Raw genomic sequence first — 23,386 nt, 5'->3', positions numbered from 1 at the left:
TTTTGGGAATGAGAGGATAACACTAGTAAAGCAAAAATATAATCTCTCAGCCCCATTCAGAATTTATTTCTGTATAACCACATATACTCTAAATGCTGATCTATATATAACCACTTTACTTTTAGAATGCACTGCTTGCTTTTATGATGCATATCAATGTTTCAGCCACTGATGAGCTATGTAGCAAGCAAGAAGACAAATTGCAAAGACCTAAAAACAAAAATATTAGTATTATACAAATATTAATAAATATTATATAAATATTTTAAAAATATTAATAAAACAGTGCCTTCTCATATCAAACAAAAACTATTCTAGAAAACTAGATAAAATCTTTTGAAAATAAGAAGAATCTATATGTGATTACTACATATTCTGCTTAAGCACACAATATTGAAATCTTCAGCTAGCTTTTATAGCAATTGTTTATAAATTATTTTCAAAAATGTATCTTAAAACTTCAACATCCCTATGACTGGATAAAATATTCCTTGCAAAAATGATTTAAATTCCTCAAATAAAAGCAATGATTACCTCCTTGAAATGCTCATTACTATAACTTAAAGTTCAGTTCCTAACGAACCCTTACCAAATGTCATTTGCTGATATAGAAAGCTTTAAAGCACCATAGGTATACCATAGGCAAGCCACATGGCTACATGAAATCAACACTGCCTTGGTAGGCTCTATCTGGAAAGAGATGAAAAGGTATTTCCCCAATATAGAATAGTTATACTCATTTATAGATCCCCTAATCATGATTCTTCTACTTCTTTTATTTGAATATATAATTTTAAATTTACTTGTTACATTTATTTCTCAGAGACTTAAAGCCTTCAGATTGTTCCTATGCCCATGGAGCCCTGAAACCCAGCAGGTATGTGGTTAACTACCATTCTCTAGTTCTTCAGGTGTGCCCTGGACAACTAACAAAACCATGATAATGGACTAGCCTCATCCTGAAAGCAACAGTATCTTCAAATGCAAGCAAAACAATTCCATTCCTCTTCTGCATAATATCTGTGTCCCTTTTCACCCTTAAGCAGTGAGAGTCAACATGGTTCCAAATGCTTCAAGATTGAGGAATGACCAAAAATGAGGAAAGGGCAGGTAATGAATCTGCTTACTAAATCAGATTTATTGTTATTATAGTTATTGTCTTGTGTTAACTGAGTAATCTATAACATGGATAAAAAAAATTTTTCATGGAATATAAGCACTGAAGAGATAAATGGTTCTGCTATTTTTGCTTTCATATTTTAGCCCTAGGGATGGATTTGGCTGCCTGGTGGAGAGTTGGCTGGGCAGCTAGGATAGTTTCCAGGCACAACCTCACCATTCACCTTATATCTGAAAATGGTCTTTTATATGGAGTGAAAATACTTCTGGAGTCTCCTTACTCATCCTATCTGGCCTTCTCGCCTTTCTCATTCCTTAGTATGCTACATGTGCACAGTTAAAGCACTACTTTAAAGGACTGTGGCTTTTAGTAGTATTCTTTTTAATCTGACAACACTCCTATAAATATGGGCACATTTCCCTCTTTTCACTCTACCTTGGCAAAAATAAGGAAAGAAGTGGAGTTTCAAGGGTAAATCATCTTTCTTACTATATGATTTAGGAAGGAGAACTCGAAAATCATTATCCCTTTAGCTGTTACATTTTATAATGCAATTTCTTCATTTAAAATCACTTCATACTAAAATAAAAAATCAATTTTTACCTCATAAAATGAACACTATTATTTTAGCACTCAATCTTGCTTATGAGAAAAAAAAGCATACCGGGGAGTTCTCTGTCCCTGGTCATTCACCAAATACAATTAAATTATTTAATATTTTTCTACAAAAAAATTTAATGTCTTTTATTTTTAGTCTTTCTATGGCAGTTGCTAGTCAGCAAAGGAATCTTTGGCCCAAAAGCTTCAGAGCTTTTAAATACTATGTTACTGAAGCATTCATATGCCAGTGATCTTATAAATTCTATTTAATAATAGTATTTCATAATATTTTAGTATTATTTTAGAGTAGGAGATGAGGGCAAAGAATAAATAGCAAGATGATGGCTATGGAAAAATCACAAATATTTAAAAGCAAGACTTAGTTTGTACTGAAAAATAAAATTATTTTAACTCCTAAAAGGATTACTGTACTAACCCTGAAATAGCTGAATGAACCGAGGATGTAATGCGGAGGTGATCACACTCTCGGGCAGCTCTCTCAGGAAGAGCTTCAACAGACTGGCTGCCGAGCAGATGTCGCCATCTTTCCCAAGCTCCACATGCAATCCACTCTCGTACTTCAGTCGAAGCTGTTCCACCACCTTCACATTACCATTCACCCTAAAAAGGCCTTCCTGGGTGAGTCCTGGAATAGCAAAATAAACACATACAAAATAAATAACGCTCTCTTATAAACAACAAAATCTAAAGAACAACAACAATAATAAAATTCAACATAGGATTCTTTGAGTAAGCATTAAGCATTGAAAGATTTTCATATTTTATAAAAATGTTTTCTTAGAGTAATAAATTTTCATAGCTACTACATATCAAAATTAATAAGCACTTAGAAGCAGATATGGTTCAAGTGATAAGGCCTCTGCCTACCATATTCGATCCCTGGAGCCTCCAGGTGAAAGAGAAGAGAAAGTGTGCCTGCATGGCAGAGTGACTGTGTGGTGAGGCGAGGGCCCACATGATGAGCTCAGTGCCCACACAGTGAGCCAAGTGCCCATGTGGGTGCCTGTGTGGCGAGCCGAGTGCCTGTGTGGTGAGCTGAGTGCCCACGTGAGTGCCCGCATGGCAAGCCAGTGTCCACATGGTGAGCCAGTGCCCGTGTGAGTGCCATGTGGTGAGCCGAGTGCTCACATGGTGAGCCAAGTGCCCTTGTGAGTGCACACAGAGTGAGTCAGTGCCCATGCAGTGAGCTGAGTGCCCACACAGCAAGCTGAATGCCCACACAGTGAGCCAATGCCCGCACAAGTGAGTCACGCAGCAAGACGATGATGCAACAAAAGAGAGACGAAGGGGAGAGTCAAGGTGAAGTGCAGCAGAGACCAGGAACTGAGGTGGCACAATTGACAGGAAACCTCTCTCCACACCAGAGGTCCCCAGGATTGAAACCCAGTGAATCCTAGAGGAAAGACAGAAGACAAAAAGAGAAATAGATACAGAAGATTACACAGCAAAAGGACATAGACAGCAAAAACAGCAAGGGAGGGGGAAGGGGACAAAAATAAATAAATAAATGAAAAAATACTTTTTAAAAAAGCACATAAATGTGACTATTATAAAAGCTGACCTCAACATATAATGTTATGACATATAAGTATAGAAATATATAAGAGTAAATTTAATCCATATAATATTGTATGATACATAATAGAAAGTTACCCAGGATGCTGGTTAGCGGTTTAACACTTTGTGATCTGCTTATAAAATGATATATAGGTAAGAAACATAACTATATATGATTACCTCTGTAATAATTTTTAAGAAATAATCAGCATCTCTTTAGAAATCACTAAACCCAAAGTGCAAGACTCTATAAAAACAAAGTAGTATAATACAAGATCTTTGCCTTCAATCAATTTAGGAAGAACAGCCGAGGGGGCTGCGGTGGACAGAGGCAGCTTCATGGAGGACGCAAACCTTAATTTTGGTTAAAGCGTAGACAAGATAGATGGTCTGAGGCTGATTTACAATGACTTTAATAAAACTTAAATTTCATTGTCTGTCTTTTGCTTGGGCATTTTCCAAGGCTCTGCCCCTAATTCTGTATTCTTAATTTTGCATTCTTTTTCTTAAATAGGGCTCCCAAAGACCGGATTAAGCTTCAGAAGTCACAAAACAGATAGAAATAAACCTATAAATTGAGAGGTAGAGCTAGGATAGCATAGAGAAGGTCAGCAGATGACAAATGTGAAGTGTTCAGGTCAAAGAGCAATGGGGTAATAATTAAAAATTGAAAAAAAAGCTAGGACCATGATTGTGAACTTTGGAACCTTAAGTAGGGGAAAAGACTCAACATAATCAGGTTTTAAGGAAGATTTAGCTAACTAAGGAGAGACTAGAGAGGGCAGAGAGATTCCTTAGGGAGATGATATTTTATGGTAAGGCAATAAAATGGAGATTATAGTGAAAAAGAGTATAAAGATCATTTGTTAACTTAATACAAAAGAAAAGTAAGGAAGAAGAAGGACTGAAAAGTAACTTTAAAGTTTTTTTTTTTTTTAATTTCTCTCCCCTTTCCCGTTCCCCTCCCCTAGTTGTCTGTTCTCTGTGTCCATTCACTGTGTGTTCTTCTGCATCCACTTGCATTCCTGTCAGTGGCACCTGGAATCTGTGTATCTTTTTTTTGTGTCATCTTGCTACATCAGCTTTCCGTGTGTACGGCACCATTCCTGGGTGGGCTGCACTTTCTTTTGTGCTGGGCGGCTCTCCTTATGGGGCGCACTCTTTGCGCGTGGGGCTACCCTACACAGGGGACATCCCTGCATGGCACGGCATCCTTGCGCGCATCAGCACTGCGCATGGGCCAGCTCATCACACAGGTCAGAAGGCCCTGGGTTTGAATGTTGGACCTCCCATGTGGTAGGTGGACGCCCTATCCATTGGGCCAATTCCGCTTCTCGAGTAACTTTAAAGTTTGAAAACTGGGAATCCAGGAAAAAACACTGTATAAGATGAGGTGAAGTCAGTTGGGGTAGAAGATAATGATTTCCAGCTCAGCATGTCCGGCTTAAGGAGACAGCACAACCATGCAAGCAAATGTGTCAAAAGGTGTAAGAAACAATCTTTCTAGTTCATAAGATTGCGGAAGAAAGGGTCAGCCGAGGACTCAATTTGCCACTCTTCTTTCGAGAGCCTATTGGTGAATTTTAACTATGACATAACATTGAAGTGTTTTTGTTTTTTTTAGAGGGGAGCTATTCATTTATATTAGCTTTTTTTCTTTCTCTACTTGCTAACTTTATTGCTCTATTTAAAGAAAAAGAAGGAAACTGGTTTCCTTTAATTTGTAATTTGATAAAATATTGCGAACCCTTTAATTCAACAAGTAGTTAATGAGTGCATGGCACTATCATAGGTAATAAAATATCATTTGTTTAAGGGAGAAAAAATCAAACTCTAACATTATTTCTATAGAGTTTGTAGTCTGGTAAGATGTTTGAGTTCTTCATATTATTTGGCTGTAAAGAACATGAATGCCAAAAGTTGAAATGAATTTTAGCTCAAATTATGACAAAAAGTGCTCATGAAACCTGGGATAATATTAAAAATATTTAACAACCACTATGTCTAGGGCACCATCCAATCAGAGATTGGGTTCCCTATCCCACCCAGTCCCTTGGTAACCTATATTCTAGATTCTGACACTATGAGTTTGCTTATTTTAATTATTTCAAATAAGTGAGATAATATAGTATTTGTCCTTTTGCGTCTGGCTTATTTCACTCAACATGTCGTCTCTAAGGTTAATCCACATTGTTCCAAGTATCAGAACTTCACACCTTTTTATGGCTGAATTATAATTCCATTGTATGCATATACCATATTTTGTTTATCCATTCATTGGTTGATGCGCACTTCGGCTGCTTTCACCATTTGGCAATTGTGAATGATGCCACTATGAACACTGGTGTGCAAATATCCATTTGAGTCGCTGCTTTCAATTCTTTTGGGTACATACCTAGAAGTAGGATAGCTGTTTACCCAGGTCTTGAGCCTAACTTTGCCACTTGTTTTTGACCCAGAAATGCCCCACTTATCTGATTTCCCATGGTGTTTTTTTCTAGCTTTGACATTAGGCTTTCTCTTCCAATAAGGATTTTTTTTTCAAGCCTTCACCCCCAAATAAATATACTTCCAGTCATTCCAAAATAAGTATCCAGTTCCAAGAATTGGCTGTGGTCCTCAAGGCTCCTGACTGTACTGGACCATACTAGTGGAAAGATAATGTGTACATGGAAGTCATTAAAGTTAATGCTTCCCAACTATTTTGTTTCTGTCTCCATTCCATTTACTTGCACAATTTTCTTCTTTCAGGAACATCTCCCACCCAAAACAACTCTCATTATACTCAGTGATTTCCAACAAGGGGAATTGTACCACTGTGCATGGATATATTCATTCAGTTTGAAAATTCATTTTATGAGCTTATAATAATATATCAAATGCCCATAGAAGACTTACCAGAGTATTAAATCTCCAAGGCCTCATTCTACTCTATATTTTTAACAATTTATGATTATAAAAGAAGTGTCTGAGGAAGGAGATTTCTAGAAGGCTTGATGAAGTAGAGTTACTCTCATATAATCCAGAGATTCTATTATAATTCATTTCAGGAGGTATGTGTTCATCATTATGAAACTAATGATGTAGAAATGAAGTCTGTACCATTCACAGTGACTTTTTGTACAACTGAAATATTTATTTCAACATAGTATGAATGCATCGTTTGAAACGAAATATGCTAGGAATTAGAATTTGCCTAATAGCATGCTTTGATTCAGAAAGCATATGTGTTTTCTGACACCTGGTGGTAATCAGAGTATCCTACATGGTTTAAAATAGCATAAGCCATAGTTACTTCATACTCAAGTAAAGAAAGGACTCCATTAACATTGTCAACAAGATTAGATATTTTAAAATAGTATAAAGATAATATGCCTCATTACTTAATTATAACATTTTCCTCGTAAGGGAAAAAGTTAGATGTGTGTGTGTGTGCACATGGTTTTTTAAATGAAAAAGTTGAAAGTCTATTTAAAGGCCTAGATGTCGGTCCTAAAAATACTTTATAATGAGTTTTCCTCATGTCAAATTGCTAAATGACTGAATTCACACTAAGCAAAAATAAAGTCTACAAATGTCTAAACTGTCCTAAACCACTTTTTGTCCTAAAACTACATTATAATGAGTTTTCCCTCATGTCAAATTGGTAAATGCCTGGATTCACAATAAACAACAGTAAAATCTACAAATGTCTACCTACAGTTAAATTAAATAACTGATCACTTTCATATCTTCATACCTGACAGTGTGACTCCTACATGGTAGGTACATAACAATATTTATTGATTTGAAAAACTACAAAATAAATAAAAAGTAATCATTCCCTCAAACTTCATACCAACTTTCAAGCTTATGCAAACTCTTTGGTTTATTAAGATGATCATTTCAAATATATTAAGGGACATCTGATTATTTATACAAGTAACTAAATACCCTTTAAAAAGACAGGTGTCAGGAAGCAGACTTGGCCCAATGGATAGGACATTCACCTACCACATGGGAGGTCCGCAGTTTAAACCCCGGGCCTCCTTGACCCATGTGGAGCTGGCCCACACGCAGTGCTGATGCGCTCAAGGAATGCCCTGCCATGCAGGGGTGTCCACGCATAGGGGAGCCCCACGTACAAGGAGTGTGCCCGGTAAGGAGAGCCGCCCAGCACGAAAAAAGGTGCGGCCTGCCCAGGAATGGCACTGCACACACGGAGAGCTGACATAACAAGATGACGAAACAAAAAGAAACACAGATTCCTGGTGCCGCTGATAAGGATAGAAGCGGTCACAGAAGAACACACAGCGAATGGACACAGAGAAAGCAGACAACTCGGGGGGGGGGAAGGGGAGAGAAATAAATAAAAAATAAATCTTTAGGGAAAAAAAGACAGGTGTCAGTCCCTACCCTCCTTTGTCCAGTCAGGATTCTGATTTAGTGGATCTGAAGCACGATATATGTGCATTTTGTAAAGACTCTACTTGTGATTACATTTCACATCCCTAATTAAGAATTGATTTAGGAAAGCAGACTTGGCCTATGGATAGGGCATCTGCCTACCACATGGGAGGTCTGCGGTTCAAACCCCGGGCCTCCTTGACCTGTGTGAAGCTGGCCCACGCGCAGTGCTGATGCGTGCAAGGAATCCCTTGCCACGCAGGGGTGTCCCCCGTGTAGGGGAGCCCCACGCGCAAGATGAGTAGATCTACCCAGCGCAAAAGAAAGTGCAGCCTGCCCAGGAATGGTGCCGTACACAGGGAGAGCTGACACAACAAGATGACACAACAAAAAAAAAGAAACACAGATTCCAGATGCCGCTGATAAGGATAGAAGCGGTCACAGAAGAATACACAGCAAATGGACACAGAGAGCAGACAACTGGGGTGAGGGAAATAAATAAAAAATAAATCTTTAAAAAAAAAAAAAAGAACTGATTTAGACTACTAACATTTATTATGATTACCTGAATAGCCCCTATTACACAGTAACTAGGAAGTAAAAAGCATGACTCACACAGGTTCTGATGCAGACATTTAGGTCACATAGAGAAAAGGCAGAGCAAGATTAGCTTCACTAGTGGGTGTCAGTTCCCCATAGCCAGCAGGTCTCAATTCCTTAACCTTGGCTGACACAGAGAAATGTTTTATGCATATCACTCCTTTCTCATGTTTCTGTGCCATATGGAGGAATCCAGCACCCTCCCCACCAGGGACAGATTACAGTAAAACATGCCATAAAACATGTCCACCAGAATTAGACTGTCTCTAATAATAATTACACAGGACTAAGGTAATTTTGTTGGACCAAGAGAGCTAGCCCACCTATGTGCATGGGAAGGGCAGGTTCACTGCTGTAGTTTCAGGAGACAGGTCATCTGCCCTGGTGCTTGGATGGGGTGGGCCTTGCACCCCGTTGTTCAGGAAGAGTGCTGCCACCCCAAGGCAGAGATGACGGGCCTATTTCCTGGCAAGGCTAGCAGCCATCCCAAGCTTGGAGAGGGTGGAGCCTACGCCCTAGTGATGGGGAGAGAATGGCCACAGAGCAACAGCCATCAGGCAAGGGTGGGGTGTATGTGCCAGCAGGCCCAGAGGACAAAACGCCCATCAGTAAACGGCTCCAGACCTTGAAATCTAATGGAGTTTGCCTAGCTGTGTTTCTGACTTGTTTGGGATCCATGACCCCTCTTTTCCTTCTAATTTCTCTCTTCTGCAATGGGAATGCCTATCCTATGTCTGTCCCACCATTAAATATTGGAAGTAGGTAACTTGTTTTATAGGTTTCACAAACAGGTTCATCCTCCAGAAGAATTTTGCCCAGGATGAACTATGCCCCTAATTGATTTTGATGAGATTATACTTAGCATTATTACTGAAATGACATAAGGTTTTGGGGATGTTGTGATGAAATGACTGTATTTTACATGTGTGAAAGACATGTCTGGTAGGTCCAGAGGGTAGACCTCTCTACATGTCTTCCTCGACACGGATTTCTAATCTTGGGAAGATATGGGACCTGAAGCAAACTACACAAAATACATAATTTCTTTGAAGCCTCAAGTTTTACTATTAAAAACCCCCACAACAAGTCTATGTTTGTCTTAGCATGTGAAAGATGAAAATCCCCGACATTTCCCTCAGAATACTTCCCTCCCAAATCATTTAAAGTCATTTGATGTTTATTATATAGTTTGGAATTCTTCCATCACACCACCCTAGTTTGAAAAGTATAATATATCCAGATTTAAGTATTATTTTAAATTAATTCATCAAAAAGCTGCATACCTGGATCATATCACTGTTCCCCTATAGAATTACATATGAAAAAATATGTCTTACTATTATGATTTTAGAGGTTATCAAGGGAAAACATAAAAAAGCTATATGTAGAATGTTTAAAATTTAAAAAAACAAAGACAGCACTCAATGCACTGATCAATGTCTATAAATTAAGGACTGGTGACGAATTCCTCTCACATATCAGAGAAGAAAAAGAAAGGGTACCTCCCTCTTCGTAGGCTACATGGCTCTCATTAACTAGAAGAGATATAATTTATATTTTAAATCATGTAATGTACTGTACTACTTCCAAACGTTTTACATACTTAATTTTATCACACCAAAAGTAAATGATGCCCCCAGTGGTAGCCTATACATCATAAATTTGCTAGCTTATGAAGACAATCAAGGAATCCAACAAGTTCATGATTAATCTCAGCTGAAAGAGACACCTAAAAGTGTTCTATTACATTAAAATTGACTATTAATTGGAACTTAATTAATCTAGATAACTCAATATTAATACTTTTTTTTTAATCTGTACTTTTTTAAAACCAGACATCTTTCCCAACTAGAACCTTCAATAATTAAGGTTAGTACTGTCAAAATAATGTTATACAAATAATAGTGTTCTTATTGGCCTTTTAGAGTAAAAATATATATTGAACAATAATTTGATATTTTAATTAAAGTGTTTTAGGGGATATTCTCATCATACAATGTGGAGTAATTCACACAAAATATTTTCCTTAGGAATTATAAACACAAAGAGAATTAAAACACAACTTAACTTACCATGCTGTGTCAAGTACTCCACTATATTCCATACTATAGCTGGAATGCCGTTCTCAGTGAGCCCCTGCTGTTGAAGTTCTTGGAGACTGACTCCAAATAACTTTTTATAAGTAGAATCCCTCTGCTCATTTACTGGCACTGCCACTATCTTTTTCATGTCTTCCTTTAGCCGAACAGCTGCTCTACTTTGCTTAAAAGAACGTAAGAAAAAAGAGCAGTCAGTCATATTTACCACAGGAGGTTGCATAGTTACAACAGAAACACCTCAATTAAAATATAAGGGTTTGAAGACGGTTACTAATGGTCTTTACTTATTTTTACTCCAACTCAAATATAAATCTTTAAAATGGTGCTGATATAATGGTTAAAAGGAGTGAAAAAAATAATGAGAAACCTAAAGCCACAACTTAACTGTATCTAAGAGATGGAGCAATACACTGAAGTATCTAAGATATATTGCTACAGTAACCAAGGGGTGTGACCCAGAAGTACCTGGTTAATAGGAAAATAAATCATGTTTATGAGAACAATGAAACCCAAAGCGATTCTGAAACAATGAGAATTTCTAAATGTGAAAATTTATCTAGATGTCATTTTAAGATAGCTTTAATTTGAAGTATCAGAAGAAAAAATATTATAACTGTAGAGTGAACATTTTATTTGTGATTTGATTACATCTGTAAATACCTCAGTAATTTTTTGGCACATAAATTAGTTCAGTTCCCAATGAAGTTTGAAAGGCCATATTTCTGAAATAGCAATAAGTAATCACAATTTAAAATTTTTCAGTAAGACTACATATGAGAAATAAAAAATATAACTTACATTCAATTAATTCAAGTTTCCATTACAATGAAAAATCCATACATTTGTTTCTTCCTTTTAACAGAAATTTGTATCCCAAGGAAATGTTATAAAGATAATCTTATATAGTTTAGAATAACAAATGAGGAATTTTTAAAAAACATGTTTCCTATATAAATGGTATGCGTGTGTAAGTCCAAAACACTGAAAAGAAAGATTGCAAAATGAAATCATTTAATTTGGAAACAGAAGAAGTAGGATTGGGGGAAATTTTTGATTTTCAAGAGTGAAGGTAGCAACTAATATTTACTAAAGTGTAAATAATGTAAGTTAAGTTCATTTAGCTATTACAATATGCTAAGAGTAGAAATAATTACCTCCATTTTAGAGTTGAGAAAACAAAGATCACAGTTAAGTAATACGGCAAAAGTCACAGAACTAGTTAGAGACTATTTCATCTTACTCTAAACCCATGTTCCTTTCCTTAATTTAGATTTATATCAATGCTTTAGTGCAGTTTGTTATAAAATTATAGTGATAACGGCTACACGTGATGCCAAATTATTTACAACTTGATTCTACAAACTTTATTTTGAATAGGGTCCCTGTAATCTGTTTGATTTTAATTTTGATAATCGACAGAATCAGTTCTAGTTCCATTGAAATATTTACATGTTAAAATAGGTCGTATTTGAAAGCTGGATTTCCCAAGTGAAAATTCAGTAAATACAAAATAAAAATAAGATAAAATAAAATTGTGGTCAACCTGGTATATATGGTTAGCAACCAAAAGTTACCAGGAATAATGAAAGTTTAAAATAGTCTGAACTGTAGCATTAAAACAGCTGTATAAAGTTAATTATACAAATTTCAGCTTACTTTTATTTTCTATTTTTAGAAAGAGTACAGCATGCTGGTTTGGAGTGTGGAATGTGGAATCAGACTGCTGGGTGTGAATCCCATTCAGATTCTTAACAGGTGTAACCTGGAGCAAGTCACTTAACCACTGTGTGCCTCCATTTCCTTGTCTATAAAATGGGGTACAAAGAGTTTGTATCGTACAATAATGTACGAGAATGAAATGTATTTTATATGGAAAGGAATGAGAACAGTGTGTGGCACACTCAGGAAGTGATGATTATTATTATATCATCATTACCTCCACCATCTTCATCCTTCTTCCAGGAATTATTCTGATTTCATCTCAAAATAATGGAGAGCTACTTAATCATTCCTATACTAAATGGCTGTTTAAAGATTGCTGTATAAGAAAGGCAGCATGGTTGAGACATGTTTGTAGATTGGTAGATTGCCTAATGACCTAATTACTATTGTCCATATATTTCTAATCTCCTAAAACATGATAAAGATAAATAATTTTATAAATAAAGTCCTTTAGTTCTTAGAAATTCTCAAGGCTTTCTTAAAAATCATGTCTATATTTGAGTTTAAAACCTTCAGTGAATGTTCTTTCTGCTAAAGCCCCTTGCTCTTCATCCTGTCCCTTAGTCAGAACTACAGACACTATGTGTGTTCCCTTAACTGTTAACAGACAGTAAAAATAAGCAATCTGGGCATTGTGGCTCACGAAGTTTTCAAGTAAGAGACATGTAATTAACATCACATCATACATTTTGAAATAACAGCAAATTAAATCACATGTTTACTCAAAATAGAGACCCATTACAAAGCATATGTATAAGTAATCACAGTAATAAAAGAAGATCTGATTATTGTTTTAAATTGGTAATTTAATTCAGGCTAATACTTTTTAAAACTAAATATTGTTTAAAAACAATGAAACATAGCAAATATACTTACATAGCAATAAAAGAAAATCTGACTATTGGTTTGAACTGATAATCTAATACAAGATAAAACTTTTCAAAAACTAAATGTTTAAAAAATAACAAGGAAACATCACAGTTACACTTTCAGAGATGCCCCAAATAATCCTTTAGTTATCCTAATTACAGATTATGAAGTTATGCTCATCTAGTATAATAGATGGAGTCAGATAAAAGGAAACAAAAATGAAGTGTTATTATTAGTTTATACCTAAACTGCTAAAGAAGATGCAACAGTTTAGAATATAAAAATTCATTTCTGAAAAGATCTAAGACAATATTCAACAGTCCCTTACTCGGGGAAAAATAAAAATGTAGAAATGAAAAGCTGTTTATGATTAATTCCATTTAAACTGAAATTATTTTCTACTTTTATCAACTTGAGTATCTACTGAGTTTTAGGTTTAGATTCCCTTCAACACATATCTTACCTTTCTTGCCGTGACAGAAACTAAAACAATGACAGTCACTAGGTTGAAGTATCCTGGTATTGCTTAACTGCTATAAACTTTTGTTTGCATAGAATTTCCCAAACAGCACTTGATTTTGAAGAACAGACATATGGGGTGTGTGAGTGTGCATGTGTAAAAGTCACAGAGTTTCCCACATAAAATAAACAGTCAAAGGACCTGACCTTGGGTTTTTACTGCTAGAACAATCCTTAAGGGTCATTAAGTCCTCACACCATCACCTTACAAATAAGGAAGCCAATTCTAAAAAGTTTTTATTAACTCAGTGAGGAAGGGCTGGGCCTGTAGCCTAGATCTTCTGAGTTTTATATCAATATTCACTTAATAATTAAATGCCGGGGGTGTTGTTTATTCATGCCTTTATTTATTTTTGTTTGAAATATATTTAAGGTAGCCCCAAAAATGTATACACTAGGATTATAGTGAATATTTGTTGGTTTGGGGCCATGTGGTTTCTACTCCTCCTTTTCTAGTAATAAATCCTAAGTGTCTTTTGGGGAATGATTGCACACTCACTGTGAATAGCTTTTGATGAGACTACAATGCAAAATGATGGCCCTACTTCCAGCAAGGGCTGGCCTGGGGATCCACACAAAGTCAGACTCTCTTCTGTGGTCATAAAATCTTGAGTGGATAATCACCAGGACAGAAAATAGAAGCTGCTAATTTAATCTAGATATAGTACTCTGATAATATGATTGATGAGCTCTTGCTACCTGTATCTGGTATGGACAGAGCTGATACGGTCCTTGAGCTGCCCTTTCCGATACTGGTCCCTTAGTTGTTCCTTCCATTTTGGTGGACGATTCTATAACTTTCCAACTAGGTTTCTTTTGCCTTAAGCTTGCCAAAATCCATTTCTGCTATGTAACAGCAGACACACACACACACACACACACACACTTGTAAATAATAATAGTATTTTCAAAAGTGAGAAAAATCAGAGCAAAATAGAAAACGAGGGTTATAGAAAAGAAGAAATTGAAATAACTAGCTTTTATAGTGTTTATATGCCAATTACGGATCCAAATTCTTCAGATGGCTTCACTCATTAAAGACTAATAAAGAAACACATTTATAGACTGCACAGTAGAGTTAAGCAACATGCTACAGATCATATCAAATATGTAGTATAGCAAGGATTTACAGTCGGGTAGTCTAGTTCAGGCACCACATTTTTTTAGTAAGAATATCACTATTTCCCCACAGGTAATTTTTCTGTAGTTTCATTATTTCATCCTCAAAATTAAAAGGGAAAAAAAACAACAAAGCTTAGAACTGATAATTTGGCCCCTTCTTTTATCTCCTCTCTGTTCAAAATGCTTGCATCTCTTAATGGCCAGCATCCTCTTGGGTCTGCAGTTAAGGTCAACACATTCAAGCCTCAGTACAATGTTCTTTGTGGTTTTAGCCTTCCTCAGAAAATTGGCTTCGTCTGCCTTCCATACCCATTCTGCTTCTGGTCACAGCATTTCTTTCCCTGAACATGCAAGGAATTCTTGCCCTTCTTATACTGGGTCACTTTGCGAGACCAATGTTTGTCACACTTCTTACAGAAAGTCCATCTTGACAGTAGAGCGGTCTCCACAGTAAATTTGGTGTCTGCATACCTTGTCTCATTCTCCCCAGTGCTATATTCTTAACACAGTCCCCAAATAAGATGTGGTGAGAAGGAAAAAATTACAAGTTGTAAAGTCAGAGAACTTGCTAGAAATAAGAAACAAAATTCATATTCTACCATCAGAGGCAAATAGGATTGTTTATGTTCCTTGGTCTCCTTATAACAAAGTAAGATATTCTCAAATGCAATTTCAGTATTTCTGATATTAGGACATGACTAGGGAAGAACATCATCAGGACAAGAAATAGGATGAGTTTCCAAAGCCTTGAATTTTTTATTATAGCTGATATTTATTGAGTGTTGATCTTATGTCAGACTCTGAGTACTTTAAAATTAATGTCTTTAAATCTCAAACAACTTTATCATTAGATATTACTATTCCCATTGAGATAATAACACTAAGGCACAAAGGAAAAGAAACTGGCCTAAGTTTACACAGCTGGTAAGTTTTAGAGATAGAATTTTATTCAAATACTCTGGCTCTAGAGCTTCAGATTTTAGCAATACCCTACTCTGTGTCTCCAGTACCTTTTATTATTATTATTTTTAAGATACGTATATCACACAAAATCCAGTACCTTTAAAGTTGGTGTTTCTGGGAGGAAATTACAGATATGCAAATGTTTAGCTTAATACAAAATTTAATTTTAAGTTGCCAGAACCAGTAACTTGTATTTTCTTACAGCAATCCTCCAAGAATTTACATACTATGAATTTAAAGTACTCTGATGAACAGTCAGGTTATGATGCTGGTTAAATTCAGAACCGTGTGCCATAAGACTTTTTGAAACTGATGCTAAGGCTAATAATAAACCTAACAACTACTGTATACAACAAAAAGCTGCCCTATCACCAAGTAAAAGAAATGCAAGGAAAACACAAGATGAGCCTGAGACAACCTGTTTCAGAGAGGACTGAAGTGTTCAGGGACTAATGTGGCATATCAAAAAGACATATGGTGAAGTAGATGTGGCTCAAGAGACTGGGCTTCCGTCTGCCATATGGGAGGACCTGGGTTCAATCCCTGGGGCCTCCTGTTAAAGTGTGCATGCACGGAAAGCCAGTGCCCACACAGCGAGCCACAGAGCAAGATGGTGATGCAACAAAAAGAGACATGAAGGGGAGAGTCAAGGCCAGAAGCAACAGGAACCATGAACTGAGGTGGCGCAAGTAATAGGGAACCTCTCTCCTCATCAGAAGTCCCTAAGATCTAATCCTAGTGAATCCTAGGGGGAAAAAACGAGAAGTGAAGACAGAGAAATGGACTCAGAAAGATCACACCACAAATGGACACAGACAGCAAAAACAGCAGGGTGGGGAGGAAGGGGAAGGAAAAAAAAAAAAGACATTTAGGCCAGCTTAAACAGGCTCCTACTGGCCAAACTGGGGGCAATAAGACTGTTTTGGAGCATTGAGAGTAACAATTATAAATGATTATATCATATTGTCTAAATAAAAATCCCTGAATCCAGAGTGATACTAAGGTGAGTAAGAGAAAGAAGAAAAAAGCAAAGGTCTTCTTTATAGAAGAGTATCACAAATAAATGCAGAAGGAATGATACATTTAATAAATGTATCCCCTCCCTATTTAAAAAATGAGTTAAGCAAAGATTTTCAGAGGATACTAAAAAGAACAGGTAAAAGGTTGTTGAAGAACAAGATTTTCACATTGTGCAAAAAGATTACATACTATCTGCAAAGGCTTTGCAATTGATATTTGGCTGGAACCAGCTTATCCAAAAAGATCAGACGTTATTTGTTCCTGGTATGATGCAAAATGAACTATACATCATGCATAAAATAAGCTTGCCAAAAATGTTTAACCTGACTAATCCATCCTCTAAATCTAATTTCCAGTTTATAGAAAATGCAGGAGCTAGGAGAACAAGTTAAAGAAACCATGAGGAAATAACCAAACAAATCTAGGATGAGGGAAATCTGAACAGACAACTCACCTAGACTCTTTAAAATATAAATATCACAAGGAAGAGTAATTCTAGATTTAAATAATAAAAAACACACAACATTAAAATATATGAATCTTGACTAGATCCTGGTTTATTAAAACAGTCAAAATAGTCTCCTTGATACAAGTGAGAAAATTTGAATACATGCCAGATATTACATGGAATTGTTGTAAATGGTTTTAGGTACAAAAACTTTATTGTGGTTATGTAAGAGCTACTTTCCAGCTGTAGTGCTCCTTATTTCTATGAGGTGCATGTGGAATTAGGGGTAAAATGTCATGTCTTCAAATATTTTTAAATATCTCAACCACATAACGTGCCTATGCATTGATATCTGTACACACACATCCGGAAAAACAGAGACTAAAAGAATGAGTGCAAATATAGTAGAATGATAATTTTTAAATCCAGATGAACAGTATATGGGGTGTTCATTGTACTATTTTTTCAATTTCTACAAATATTTGAAATATTTCATTACAAAAAGTTGGGAAAAATAGGGATTCCTTAAAATATACTCCCTGCTAACAGAAAGTACCAGTTTTTTGATAGCACAACCAGGAGGGAAAGGAATATGTTCTCTTTAAACTTCAATTAAAAAATAACAATAACAAGTTGGGACTATTCTTACAGAGACATGGACAATCATATTAGCCCGGGAAGCAGTTGGCATCACTGGGAAAGTACTAGATCTGAAATTAAGGCACCTGGGTTTGAATCTTGGTTTTGCCACTGGTTTATATCAGTTATTCTTACTCTGATAAGGAAAGTCAGCCTCTATGGTCAATTGGGCAGCTCTGGAGAGGGGCAAATGCAAATATAAAGAAGGATGGCCCATGCTCTCTATCCAACCACATCAGCTGATTAAACCTTAGCGATCACTGCGATGACAAGTATTGTAACCAGATCACCTTGACATTCAGCCAATCGTCCTTGCCAAATTGTTTATCTACACCAAGAAGATGTCCTCATCTGTTAAATGGTAATAACAGCACCTACTTTAAAGTGTTGCAGAGTTTAATAAGGTAATGCTTGTAAATGTATCTATCACACCGCCAAGGGAGTCACAGCTGAAAAACGTTAAGAATTCCTTTGTGGCAACCAATTCTTTAAAAGGATACTATGGCAGAATTTGCAGTTGCCTATCAATGGGTATTTCATTCTTTCTCCTTAATAAGAGGACTCTGATTTTGTTTGGGGGTGGAGGGTGGGAAGCAAAATGCCCAGTTAAAATGTAATCAGCCTTCCTTTCAGCATATCCTTATAGATATGTTTCTCTAACTTCAGGCCAATGAGGTATAAGTGGAAGTTGGTGGGACCACCAAAAAAACTTCTTTAAAGGGAGGCCAAATTAGCTTTTTCCCATATTCCTCATCGTAAAGCCACCATACTCACCCCAGCATACTTATCTATGAATTTCTTTTTTGAGGAAAAACAAAACAAAACAAAACATGGTCTCAGAGAGTGCTCTATAGGAAAGTCAACAATTATTTATCAAACATTAAGTTAAGGAAATTAGAAGTTATCTGTCAAATCTATGTCTAACAGTTAAGACCAAACATTTCAATAAAATCTTTGTACAAATAAAGTGTACAGTCTTGTTTATATACAAAATACTGTTTATTATATCAATTATTTGCCAAAAAGAAAACAAATCAATTTTTCCAAATCTAGTTCATTAATTTGAAAAATTCAAAGCACTTCTTAGGAATTTTATTCACTATCCTTACACATTCGTGTTATAGCATATATTATTATTATTTTAATAATATTGGAATTTCTCTTTATTACTCTTTTTCACTTCATTCTTTAAAATTTTCAGTTTATGTATTTTTCATATTTTTTATACATGCATGTTAGGGGTACAAGTCTGGTTTTTTAACTTAGAACACACTGTAATCAAAAGTACTCAGAAACACGGGTCTAGTGAACCACACAGAGAGCAAAGGGGTACCCCATTTTGGGAGAAAAAGGCGCAGCCAGATTATCTAAATAATTTACTCTTATTTTAAACACTATTATGACACCTGTTACCTAATGTCCAAATGCCATCACATTGAAAACAGACAGGAAGAAAGAAGTGAATGCTGACAGCCCAGTTTCCAATAAAAGCTGTAAAAGGGACAACATGGAGCCCCAAAAGCACAGCCAGCTGATGTCCTTCACTTCAGAGAAGTGTTTTGTTTCTGGGTATGTTCACTCAAGGAAATGGCAGGATTCACAGGGGAAACTGAGTTATGGGGAAGTACAGCACTCACTTGGTGTGCCTGGAGAAGGCAGGGAAGCTGGAAATATATGTTATTTTTTATATAATTTTTAAAAATTTTTAAACAAGCTTTAGATTATATAAATGTTAAATAAAAAATAAAAGGGATTCTCATATGCCCACTTCCTCCCCCTGCCATACTTTCCCACATTAACAACATCCTTCATTAGTGTGGTATATTTGTTATAATTGATGAACCCATATTGAAGCATTAACCATGGGCTACACAAAGTTCACACTTTGTCCCGCACAGTTTTGTAAGTTATGACAAAGTATATAATGGCCTGTACTCATCACTGCAGTGTCGTGCAGGACAAAAATCCAATGTCCCAAAATGCCTCCATCTTACACCTATTCTTGCCTCTCTCATCCCTTAGAACCTCTGGCGGTCACTGCCTTTACATCAATGATAACAGTTCTTCCACTGTGTTACAGCATATATTATTATCTGTATGCAATGTAGATCTAAAGCAGTGGTTAACCTGGAATCCATGGACCATAAATCCCTAAGAGTATAAATTCTATTTTTGAAGAGGTCTTTGATTTGAAAAATTAAAATCTATTAAAAGTTAGGCTTAACTAAGAGAAGATTAAAAAACAAAGAGAACTGCTGTGTTTCTTTTTATGTTCTCCCTATTTATTTCATTGATTTTTCTATCCAGATAAATATATGCTTGAAAATACCTTGTATCAGCATGTGTCTCACTTTCAAATTAAGTTTAATTTCCATGACTTAGACTATTTTTAAATTCCCTATGTGTCCAGTTCACTGAAATACATAAGAAACTGAAATAGTTCAAGAAACTATTAAAAGCAAATCCAGTAAAAAAAAAACTACTGAGTTTTATCAATTTTCCTTCTGAAATCATATGCCTTAAGAAGAAGATGAAAGAAAAAACAGCAGAAGACTCAGAAAAGTTGAAAATTCCAAACTGTATATGAGTGTTGCTACAGGTGAAGATGAGGCAGGAAGCTTGTGGCAGACATCATCATGGAGAGTCTGAAGGGGCCCAGCAATGGAAGACCTTTGAAATCTCCTACAAAGATTACCTTTGGGATAAGACAACTCTGATAGACAGCTGAATAGGGCTTAGTTGCTGGGGGGAGTAGATAGAGAAGGTGCAGAAAGTACACATGGGGACCTAGAAGTGGGCAAATACCAGTAAGCACCAGAAAACTATACCAGCAAAAGTGAGTGCATCCAACAGCTGAAAGGTAGAAGGAACTCAAGTGCCCATTGATGAATGGATAGCAAAATGTAAATGTATACCCATTGTATTAGTCAGCCAAAGCTATGCTGGTGTAAAATACCAGAAATTGGTTGGTTTTTATAAAAGGTACTTATTTGGGATAGGAGCTTACAGATATCAGGCCATAAGGCATGAGTTACTTCCCTCACCAAAGCCTATTTTCACGTGGAGCAAGATGGCTGCCAATGGCAGTGAGGGTTCAGGCTTCCTGGGTTCCTCCCTTCCAGGCTCTTGTTTCTCTCTGGGCTCCAGGTTCCTTCCTTCCCAGGGCTCAGTGGTCCTCTCTTCCTGGGGCTGGCTTCTCTTTCCTCTGTGAGCTTACTTCCCAGAGCTCCAGCTTAAGGCTTCAGCATCAAACTCCAACATCAAAACTCTAACATTAAAAACCTCCAACTCTGTCCTTTGCCATACCTTTCATCATGCCATAATGACAGGACCCAGTCAAAGCCCTAACCATAACTTAATCACACCGAGGTACAGACCAGATTACAAACATAATCCAATATTTGTTTTTGGAATTCACAACCATTTCAAACTGATACACTCATACAGTGGAATATTATTCATATGTAAAATGGAATGAAGTTCTGATACATGGTACAACATGGATGAACCTTGAAGAACATATTACGTAAAATAAGCCAGATACAAAAGGACAAATATTGTATGATTTCACTTACATAAAATACCTAGAATATGAAAATTCATATTAAAGGCAGAAAGTAGATTTTAAGTTACCAGGTGCTGGAAGGTGGGTAAGGTGGGAATGTGGAGCTACTGCCTAATGAGTAAAGAGTTTCTTTTTGGGGTGATGAAAAATTTGGTAATGATGGTTATGGTAACACAATATTGTGAATGCAAGTAATATCACTTAATTATACACATGAATGATTAAAATGGCAAATTCTGTATTGTATATAGGTTAACACAATACTTTCCTTTAGTGAATGCATTACCTTGGGTGACAAGCTTTTGAAGAAAAGGCATTAGGGCTCTCTTGATGCAGATTAGTTTCTGAGAGGCAAAGTAGGTAAGGAAAAACAGAGAGGCCAAACTTAAGAACCCAGACCATCTTGTAGTAATAGAGGAAGAAGCCCGTGATTCTGAAACACCCACAGGAACCTTTTCCTAGCAATATTACAAAATTCATCTCATTCAAATATGAGTATGAGAAAAGGAAAATGGCCAGCATCTATACCGAAACAGCACTTTTTAAAGTGTTAGAGAAAAAAAAAAACCATCATGATGAGTAGCAGATGTGGCTCAAGGAGTTGAGTGTCCGCCTGCCACATAGGAGGTCCTGGGTTCAGTTTCTGGTGTCTCCTAAAGAAGACAAACAAGACAGTGAGCTGATGTGACAGGTTGGCATGGCGAGCTGATGCAACAAGATGATGTAATGAAGAAACACAAAAAGGAAGACACAAAGAGAGAAACAATAAACAGGGAGCATAGGTGGCTCAAGTGATTACATGCCTCCCTCCCACAAGGGAGGTCCTGGGTTTGGCTCTGGTAACTCCTAAATAAGAAGATGAGCACACAACAAACAGATGCAGAGAGCAGACAGCACAAACAATGAGTGTGCAGGGAATAAATAAACAAAAATAAACATTTTTTAAAAATCATGATTTGCCTATAATAACTCATCAGAAAAATGTTGCAACAAAGCGAATGGAAACTGCAACATAACATAACAATAAGAGAAGACTACAAAGCAAAAATATAAAAATTTAGAGAAGGGAATGATTAGATAGTAGGAAAAGGTGAAAAGGAACTGGTAGAAGAAAGGAAAGAAAAGGAAAAGACAAAAATACTTTAGAAGTGGAGACCAAATTATAAAGAGCACACACACAAAAAAACAAAAAACGGAAACCATTGATAGACAAAGAAGAAACAAAGTTGACATAAATGATAAAAGTCTACAAAATTAAACATACAAAATTTAAACACAAGGATTTGAGATACAGCTATAGAACACAGTTAAAAGAGCTCTAACTATGAGTTACTAGCATCCCCCCAAAAAGGAAACCAAACAATAGAGTAGAATATTCAAAGATTTCATTCATAAAATTTCATTTAAATAGAAGCAGTCTTGAATATATATATTGAAAAGGCGTATAATAGACTCTGTGACTGTTTAAAGCTGGGTAGATCCCAGGAAATCCTGTTCTTACAGCTAATCCATTCCTGCACATATAAACCTACTGTAGGTGGGATCATTTAATTCAATTACTTCAGTTAAGGGCCTTTGATTAGAAGGGTGGGTCTTAATCCTCTTACTGAAGTCCTTTATAAATGGAGGAATAAACACTACAGAAACAGAAAAGAGGGGCAGTGACAGACAGAAGCCTACAGAAGGTGAAGTTAATGAACCCTGGAAAGAGAAGCAGAACTAGCAATGAGGCCCAGAGGAGAGAAGAGAAACAAGCACACACTGCCATGTGCCTGACTGCCCACAGCTGAGCTTGGGGAGAAAGTGAGTCTGGAGGAGAAGACAGAGACTGGCAGAAACTGCCATCGTGCCTGTAATGTGAGAGGAATATGGGACCACCAGCAGGTGGGCCTCAGGGAGAAAAGCATTGTCTGATGAAGTCTTGGTTTGGACACTTTCACAGGCTCAGAACTGTAAGTTTTATATATATATGTGCTGTTAATTACATTCAACTTCCATTCTCTACCCCCAGGCTATCCTCTCATAACCTATATTCGAATTCTTACTCTATGAGTTTGAGAATGATAATTAGTTCATATCACTAGGATCATTCAATATTTGTCCTTTTGTGTCTATTTCACTCAGCAAAATGCCCT

The 23,386-nt window shown here is 36.4% G+C and overlaps 1 protein-coding gene across 3 annotated transcripts in view; it reads right to left on the bottom strand.

The window, feature by feature from the left end:
- FAM13A (family with sequence similarity 13 member A) overlaps positions 1-23,386 on the bottom strand; it is a 432,557-nt gene that overhangs the window by 341,220 nt on the left and 67,951 nt on the right. For all 3 annotated transcript variants that reach the window (XM_071215588.1, XM_004480543.5, XM_058295541.2), the window contains exons 2-3: positions 10,357-10,546; positions 2,157-2,366 (exon numbers count right to left, since the gene is read on the bottom strand). In XM_071215588.1, the coding sequence (XP_071071689.1) occupies positions 2,157-2,366; positions 10,357-10,513 (367 nt within the window). In that variant the 5' untranslated portion in view covers positions 10,514-10,546. The remainder of the gene's footprint in view (positions 1-2,156; positions 2,367-10,356; positions 10,547-23,386) is intronic.

The sequence above is a fragment of the Dasypus novemcinctus genome, chromosome 1 (genome assembly GCF_030445035.2).
Source record: "Dasypus novemcinctus isolate mDasNov1 chromosome 1, mDasNov1.1.hap2, whole genome shotgun sequence".
Lineage (NCBI taxonomy): Eukaryota > Metazoa > Chordata > Mammalia > Cingulata > Dasypodidae > Dasypus > Dasypus novemcinctus.
Note: the sequence above shows the minus strand (reverse complement) of the source record. Positions and strands in the feature narration are given on the sequence as shown.